At 46.4% G+C, this 8,617-nt stretch overlaps 1 protein-coding gene across 2 annotated transcripts; it reads right to left on the minus strand.

Moving 5' to 3' along the window:
- Window positions 1-4,962: 4,962 nt before the first annotated feature.
- LOC140546511 (GPI-linked NAD(P)(+)--arginine ADP-ribosyltransferase 1-like) lies at window positions 4,963-7,799 on the minus strand. Of its 2 annotated transcripts, XM_072669854.1 has the most exons (5): window positions 7,716-7,799; window positions 7,375-7,462; window positions 6,021-6,736; window positions 5,885-5,926; window positions 4,963-5,423 (listed from the first exon to the last, which is right to left on the minus strand). In XM_072669854.1, the coding sequence occupies exons 1-5, from the start codon at window positions 7,742-7,744 to the stop codon at window positions 5,327-5,329; spliced, it is 972 nt and encodes a 323-aa protein (XP_072525955.1). In that variant the 5' UTR covers window positions 7,745-7,799; the 3' UTR covers window positions 4,963-5,326. The 2 variants fall into 2 exon arrangements, with proteins under 2 accessions (XP_072525955.1, XP_072525956.1); XM_072669855.1 differs by lacking the exon at window positions 5,885-5,926.
- Between the last annotated feature and the right edge of the window lie 818 nt (window positions 7,800-8,617).

Below are 8,617 nucleotides of genomic sequence, written 5' to 3' on the forward strand. Positions count from 1 at the left end.
CATTTCTGATTGATTATGAGCTATCAGACATATTGATCAAAAGTAAAATACAAAAAAGTGTGCCACAAATATGAATATATTATAGAATATTTTTCACAATGTTTCCTGAGACGCACTAGTTTAATAAAGTACAGCAGAAAACAAACATTAATAAATAATAAACTCATAATAAAAAGATCTGAGACCTGTGGATGAATTCAGTCTGGAACTGAAACGAGACGCTGGTTCTTTCAGTGTAAACCTGAGACTGTTTGGCCTTTGACCAAAAGGGGGCGGTACTGGACAAGAAACCAGTGAAAGGGCCGCCAGAACCAGAAGGTTTCTGAAGTAAACAAGTAAGGAATGAACCTCTGGTGACACGTCTGTGGTCAGAGAGCACATTCACTGACCTGCTCAGCAGAAGGATCACTAAGCTGAAAACAACGCCCCTCTCCATTACTGACTGTGTTTTTCCAGGTCCAGCGTGCAGAGGCCCGGAGGTGAGAGGCCCAGAACAGTGAGAGAACACTGCTGACCAGAACATGAATGAGGGCCTGAAGGAACAGTCCGGAACGTAAAGGAAGAGAACAGGTTCTTCAGAGAAAGCAGGAAGAGAACTTACGGATCAGCGGTGGCACCGTTCAGCTGCACGCCTGAGTCCAGAGAGAGAGAACATGTTGGACTCGGTTCCCCAGATGAAAAGCCTGGGCTGGTCTCCAGTATCCTGCTGGCTCTGACCTATACAGGGGGTTGGGGGGGGGTGTATTTAAGGGAACACCACCCCCATGGCTACCCTGAAGAGGAAGGCATGGTGATTTACAGGAGCTTGTATTTTCTATACTGGCTTTTTCCTACATCGTCAGTCCCGGAGAACCACACAGTCCCATCAGTCCCGGAGAACCACACAGTCCCATCAGTCCCTGAGAGCCACACAGTCCCATCAGTCCCGGAGAACCACACAGTCCCACACAGTCCCATCAGTCCCGGAGAACCACACAGTCCCATCAGTCCCTGAGAACCACACAGTCCCATCAGTCCCGGAGAACCACACAGTCCCATCAGTCCCAGAGAACCACACAGTCCCATCAGTCCCTGAGAGCCACACAGTCCCATCAGTCCCTGAGAGCCACACAGTCCCATCAGTCTCGGAGAACCACACAGTCCCATCAGTCCCGGAGAACCACACAGTCCCACACAGTCCCATCAGTCCCGGAGAACCACACAGTCCCATCAGTCCCTGAGAGCCACGCAGTCCCATCAGTCCCGGAGAACCACACAGTCCCATCAGTCCCTGAGAACCACACAGTCCCATAAGTCCCTGAGAACCACACAGTCCCACACAGTCCCATCAGTCCCGGAGAACCACACAGTCCCATCAGTCCCGGATAACCACACAGTACCAGGAACAGCAGAACCTCCACTGGCTTCTACTGAGATCACTTAAAGGAGTGAAGACTCAGAGGACAATATTGGTCAGCCGAGTCGTGTTCAGTGTCTGACCTGAGCTTCTTTAGTTCACAACAGGAGACGCTAGGCTAACACTGCTAACAGACACTGGACTGTCACCAGGTTCCTCCTCTCTGTAGACACGCCATGTTCATCTCTTAGAGCTTCTCCAGATCTTCATTATTGTGGTAACTGGACGGTGGGACTTACTTTAGTCTGTAAAGGTTTGAGATCTGTTCTAGATCTGTTCTAGATCAGTAAATAAACAGAGAGGGTCTGAAATGTGCAGATCGTTCCTGTAGAGGACTGACTCACTTATTTACAGCTCTGGACAGAACCATCTTCCAAAAGCTTCCTATTTTAGAACGTATTTGATGTGGCAGTCTTTTGGCCGCCAGTTGAGTAAATGTGACTTCTAAACAATACAAGCCACTTGAGTACTGACTGGCGTGTCCAAACCTTTGCATAAGACAGTAGAACCCTTCCTGTTCAGCGTGTAGCTGCCTGCGGGAGCTGGGCTGATTAATGACAAACCGGGGAAATGAAGAAGCTGTGTATAAACATGTGCTGCTGTCATTGGCTGAGGGAGTGGAAGGGGTGGGGTCAGAAGGTCAGGCTGTGGCTTGTTGATTCGTCAGCAGTGATCTAATATGATTTCACTGGACTTGAACCAGTTTGTGGGTTTAAATACTGCTGCTGACGTCTGTGGAAAAATGCCCTGCAGAGAGGAAGCCTTATTCGGGATTGAGGGAGTCCAAGCCTTCGATCCCCGACCACCCCGTCCCCACCCTGCAGGGGTTAACAGCCCTCCAGTTTCCCCACTCGCCCCAAACCAATCATACTTCACATTCCACATTACTCATGATGTATTATATCATTCCAGGCGTTCCAAACAGAGCTTTCAACTGGACTGGGATGTTTACCCAGACCCCCGGGCAGACAGGAATCTGAGAGTCCTGATTCTGGATTAGTCTCTCCACAACAATCGCCAACAGCCAGGCCTACAATCTGAACAGCATAAGCTCATAAAGGTGGCGTCTGAATACTTTTGATCATATACTGCATGTCCAACATAGTCACAGGTCACCCACACACTGCTAAAGAGGGGGGCATCCAGGTCCAGAAAGTGCCTGGGCAGCTCTGCCAACATGCCATAACATTAATACCACTGTCTCATATTGTGGAGGTCCCCCTTGTGTCTGCCCAACAGCTCTGACATGTGGAGGTATGGTCTCCACAAGACCCCTGAAGGTTAGGAGATGCCACATGAAGATACTCAATGCAGTCAGTGGTCTTAATGTTATGGCTGATTGTTGTATATGTGTATATATTTGTGTATATAGATTAGAGATGGAAAATTCAGGCTCCGAAAGTATCTGCTCCAGGATTTTGTTCCAGCTTAGGATTTTTACTTTCTGGACCTGAATTTTCCAGCTCACTGCAAATAATGACATATTAAATGTAATCATCCTAAATCTGGAGTAAATATCTAACATTCCTCATTTCTACACATTTGAAGTTCTTTAATCTGTTGAAGTGTTTTATTTCACTGGTGTTTTATTTAAAGTAATAATGATTGATTAGTGTAAACACTTTTAGTAGATAAAATAACTTAATAATTAATAATTGAAAACCTAACACAGATCACACACACACACACTTATTCACACACAGAGCGCTTTAATTAAAGTCTGCTTTTCAGGTGGAGCCCGAGAATACAGTCAGTGCACACACAGTACAAACACACAGTACAAACACATGAGCCTTCTTAACAACAGCGACGAGCATCATGTCCTGCTCCTCAGCACCTACGCTGCCTTCTACTGACACTCCATAAAGGACATGAACTCATATTTAATAACTCTGTAAGAAAGACGCCGCCCCATCACACCCACTCCTGCATGACTACTACTGCGGACATGTGGGTCAGCTCAGCAGTGCGATGGTTCTAGTGTCCAGTTCTGGGTTCCGCTCACTGCTGTCGGTCCAATTTATTTCAAACACAGAGCTCAAATGTGAACAGAGGTCAGTTTGATTGGATCTGGTTATCTGAAGTCAGACCAGGTGTGGAGGCCAGACTGGGCGCTAATGGGACGCTAACACACTGATCATGAAGGAACACACTGCACTACAAACTAGCTGTAAGCTAATACGCTAACCACATGCAAACTGACAGGCTAACCGCTAATGTGCTAACAGGAAATTTGTGTGATAAACAGGAGCCAACACCCAAACCCCGAGCTAAAAGACCAGAACGACCCACTGAGATCAGACCATCAGTTTCACACACAGCTGAAGAATGTTATTATTAAAATATTAAATGCTTTATGATTACTTTTATTGATAGTTTCATTTAATAATCAGTATTATTTTATATCTATAAACTTTTCTATTTTTGTTCATTTTCATTTGACCTTACTTTCATTCTTAATATTCTCTAAACGGTTTTTATATTTCCTACATTATTATTATTATTATTATTATTATTATTTCCTACAGTTAATGCTTAATTTGGGTGGGTACACTGTCTACCTGTTTTTTTAATCACTCTGTGAAGCAGTTTGAGCTGCATTGTTTTTTGCTATCTAAAAACACTGTTATTAATATTAATACATTATAATTATTAGTATTAGTGGCTAATCAGATACTTATTTGTATTAAATTGAGAGCCATGTCCTGAAGGATAAATGATGACCCTCTATGTTGTCACACCCATACTGGCCAATGATGTGGTTGAACCAGGAAAACCCAAACTGTGCAGAGGAGGATCTCCAGAACTGGACCAGAAGCTCTGATAAGCAAAAGTATCCATTTCTCTGATGTTGTCTTCTCTGAAGGTCACTGAGGGACAGCACTGACCCTGCTCAGCCACTCAGCTCTGGCCTCCAGCTGGCTGTTTTAGCTGGCTTTGCAGTATAGGCTATGTTTCCCCTGGATGACCAGCTTGACCATCAAAGACAAGCTCAGATCACCTGAAAAAACATCCCCTATACTGGCCAGTCCAGCCCCTGACCTCAGTAACTCTCACAGACAGTCTCTGTTTCCACAGCAACAGCCACAACCTTTCTGAAGCGTTTGCTGGAAAAATGGTCTGGATGGAAGTGCAGCAGCGATGACCTCGTACTGTAGGAGTTTCACTTCTTTCATAAATTAGCTGCCCTGTTCGCAAAAATGAGGAACTACAGATCAGGTCACTGGGAAACTCACTGAACTGGAAAATATCAAAATAAGAATAAAAAATAGAATAATGGAATAATATCTAATGCTGTATAAACGGTGGATTACACAGAGCTTGTCTACAGAGCTCAGCATTACAGTAAAGACGACTAAACAAGACTTTAAGAAGTGAGTAAAGCGTGGAAGGGTCTTTTAGGGTTCTGCGAGTGGATTTTTGGGTGTATTCACATTTTCAGTTCTCATTTTGAGCTGCAGCACACCCAGCAGTGCTGTACCCACACACCCACCCACCCACACACACACACACCCACCCACCCACCCACACACACACCCACACACACACACCCACCCACCCACACACACACCCACACACACACACACACACACACACACACACACCCACCCACACACACACACACACACACACACACACACACACGTGAGACAGCTGCTGACTGTAATGGCTTTGGGTGTTTTAGGTCAAAATCAAGCCTTTTTGCTGGTCTTCGGCTGGATTTTGTAGTTTATCAATACAGGGTGAAGCTGGCTGCCCAGTTTAGCTCCTGACCAGGCTGGTCATTATCAGAGTTATGCTGGTCAACCAGCTAAGTCATGCTGGTAAATGTATCTATGCTGGTGAAGAACTGAACTGGCCTACCAGCCTGACCAGTTTGAGCTGGCCGGGCTGTTTTTCAGTGTAAACACAGATGGTTGTAGAGCTGCGTCACAGAGGAGCAGTGCAGTAGTATACGCTCAGAATGCACACAGCCAGGGCCAGAACCGTAGAGCTCAGCGCCGGACTGGAGGATCCACCAGGTGCCCTTAAAAGAGTCAGAAAACAGAGACAGGTCAGTCTGGGGTCATCTGAACAGCCTCTGCTGCTGTTGAGAGCCCAGATGCTGGAGATCGTTCAACATCCACAAAAACGTTCAGTTAATCATCGTTTCAGTTCTGTCCATCAATCAAAGGCATCTTAGAACATAGCACTGATTCCTGCGCTGAGTGTAGCCTCAGCAGCTTAAACGGGGTGCAGGTAAGATTATCTGTAAGGGTATTGCGTTGGGCTCTGGGTAAAAGCATCATTTCACATTTATTTAAATTCATAAACAGTGACAATGTTCATCTCGTCACACTAAAGATGTTTAAGAACAATGAATAAATATTTGGACAGACAAAACTGCTCATAGCTGCAGAAACACTCATGAGCTGCCAGATCATAAGGAACACCCTCAGACTACAATGAACACAGCGGCATATTTCAGACTGGAGGATTAACACTTACTGAGTGAGAACAGGACTGCCTGGTGTTGTAGCTTCACTGATGCTAAACAGAAGGGTCTCATAATTAGAACCATGATACACTGAAGAATGAGAGTATCCAGGTACGCCCACAGATAGTATACAGACGAGTGACTCACCTGTCAAACAGGTAGCAGTGATGGCTGCTCAGAAAGCGAGAGTGTGTTAAAGTGATTATGTTATAGTCTCCATCTTCGTTGGAAACAGGCCGGACGTTCTCCACTCTGAAGACCTCCGTCGGGGAGATGAGCTGTTCTATCTCCTCAGAAGAACAGGTGTAGTTCTCCACGTTCACCACCGAGCAGGAGGTGATGTGGAACAGTGTGCCTTCACCTCCAGCCTCAACCTTTTCTTTTTCAAGGCTCTCCTCGTTTGCTGAACGAATTAATTTTCCAAAGCGGATGTCCATCCCAGTTTCTGCGGTGTACCGATTGGATGTGCCATAGTAGACAAGGCGGCATGTCTCTCCGGCGTTAAGATGGCGCATGGTGTCCGTCAGCAGGAAGTGGAGGGACTTGAAGGTGAACTGATTTTTGTAAGTTGTGGAGTTGCTGCCGCTGGTGTGAATGTTGTGGTTAAACGTCTTTCGAAACTGTGTTTTAGAGTTTCCGTACGTCTGCAACGCGGTCAGGTGATGTGGCGTCAGGCCGGGAATTTGCTTCTTGCAGGTTTGACTGTTATTCCACATCTCTGCGAAGTCCCTTCTGGCCCGGAGCTCTTTCTGCAGAAGGCCGCCTGGTTCTGTAACAGCCTGTAGCATCCTGTCCCGACACCCCGAGAAGTCGTCGTCTACAGCATTAGGAGCCATGTCCAGAGTCTTCTCCTCCGCCCTCACCTGCAGAACAGAACCACCAGCAAAGGCTTGAAGCCGTTTAATCTCACTACATCACCTGTGACCAAAACGAGCTGTCCAGTCAGTAAATCTCTGCAGCAGCTGTTTGTGCTGAGGCTCAGAGTGTAAAAGATCTCATGTGAAGGTTTTATGTGGGTGGTGAAATCAGTCACACACTCACAGAGCTTTTAACTTCATGTTTGCATCTCAGAAAGATGCTCAGAGCACTCGTACACCCCAAAAGTGCAGCCTCTTAGATACCCCAGAATTCCCCTCTTCATTTCTGACCTTTAACCACATTTAAAACCAGTTAAACATATTAGACAATGTTTTTAAACATAAAAACAATGACAAAACAATCACAACCATCCATTAAAACTCCTGCTGGGTCTACAAGTGAACACATTCACTCTATATACACTATAAACCATCACTCCAGAGAACACAGCTCCTCCACTGCTCCACAGCTCAATGGAAGAGTTCAGTGTGTCTGACCACTCCGGCTCACAGAAACAGAGGTTGCTCATTACTCTCAGCTCAAACCCAAATAAACTCCACACTGGAGGAGCAGCAAACAAACGAGCGGAGCTGTTTACAGACAGAGCTGCTGCTGAGGGGAGAGGAGGATATGAAGAGCTTACAGCGTGAGAGAGTCTGGAGAGGAGGATCAGGAGAAGCAGATTCACACATTCCATTCTGTCAGCCAGTGCGCTCGCCTTCGCCTTCGCCCTGCCAGAACCCAGGAACCACGAGGACAGAAGAGAAAAGCAAGTTAAAAACACACACTTTCAGAACACACTCCTCCTTCCACAGGACTGCGTTCCAGAGACCAGCCTTCTACTGTGAGCACAGACAGTGAGAGCTCCTATCACAGACTGGATTCAGAAAATATGAATAATAAGTATGGATAATCCTGCAGCAGACCAGCCGGGTTCTGAAGTCCAGGCTGAGCGGATCTGCTGTAGAAACACAAACCACTGACCTGAATGAAGTAGAGGCTTTGAGACTCATCGCTCAGAGAGAGCTTCCTCTGTTCTCTCAGCCCAGCTGCTCTGAATGCGGCGCCCCCAGGAGTGCCCACCCTGCAGAGGAAAGCTCTGCTCTTATCGAGTCCGGACATCAGCCGGGACAGCCTACAAACCTCTTCCTCTGAGGAAACCAGACAGGAAGCTTCAGACAACCTCTGCTGTTCAGTGAGGGTCTGACTCACCACAGACCAGGGCTGGACGTGCCCAACAGAGAGGCCAGTTTAGGTGTGACTATAAAACCATGCACGTACAGTGTGAGCGGTCTCTGACGCGCCTCTACAGCAGAGCTCCAGATCAATCATCTCCACCTCCGGCGTTCCAGAGGCGAGACTTTCCGCCCGAACTAAACAGATCTAAACAGAGCTAAACAGAGCTAAACAGAGCTAAACAGAGCTACACAGAGCTACACAGAGCTACACACAGAGCTACACACAGAGCTACACACAGCTACACACAGAGCTACACACAGCTACACAGAGCTACACAGAGCTACACAGAGCTACACAGAGCTACACAGAGCTACACAGAGCTAAACAGAGCTACACAGATCTAAACAGAGCTACACAGATCTAAACAGAGATACACAGATCTAAACAGAGATACACAGATCTAAACAGAGCTAAACAGAGCTACACCGATCTAAACAGAGCTAAACAGAGCTACACAGAGCTACACAGAGCTACACAGATCTACACAGAGCTACACCGATCTAAACAGATCTAAACAGATCTAAACAGAGCTACACAGATCTAAACAGAGCTACACAGAGCTACACAGATCTACACAGAGCTACACAGAGCTACAAAGAGCTACACAGAGCTACACAGATCTAAACAGAGCTACACAGAGCTACACA

The sequence above is a fragment of the Salminus brasiliensis genome, chromosome 24 (assembly GCF_030463535.1).
Source record: "Salminus brasiliensis chromosome 24, fSalBra1.hap2, whole genome shotgun sequence".
NCBI lineage: Eukaryota > Metazoa > Chordata > Actinopteri > Characiformes > Bryconidae > Salminus > Salminus brasiliensis.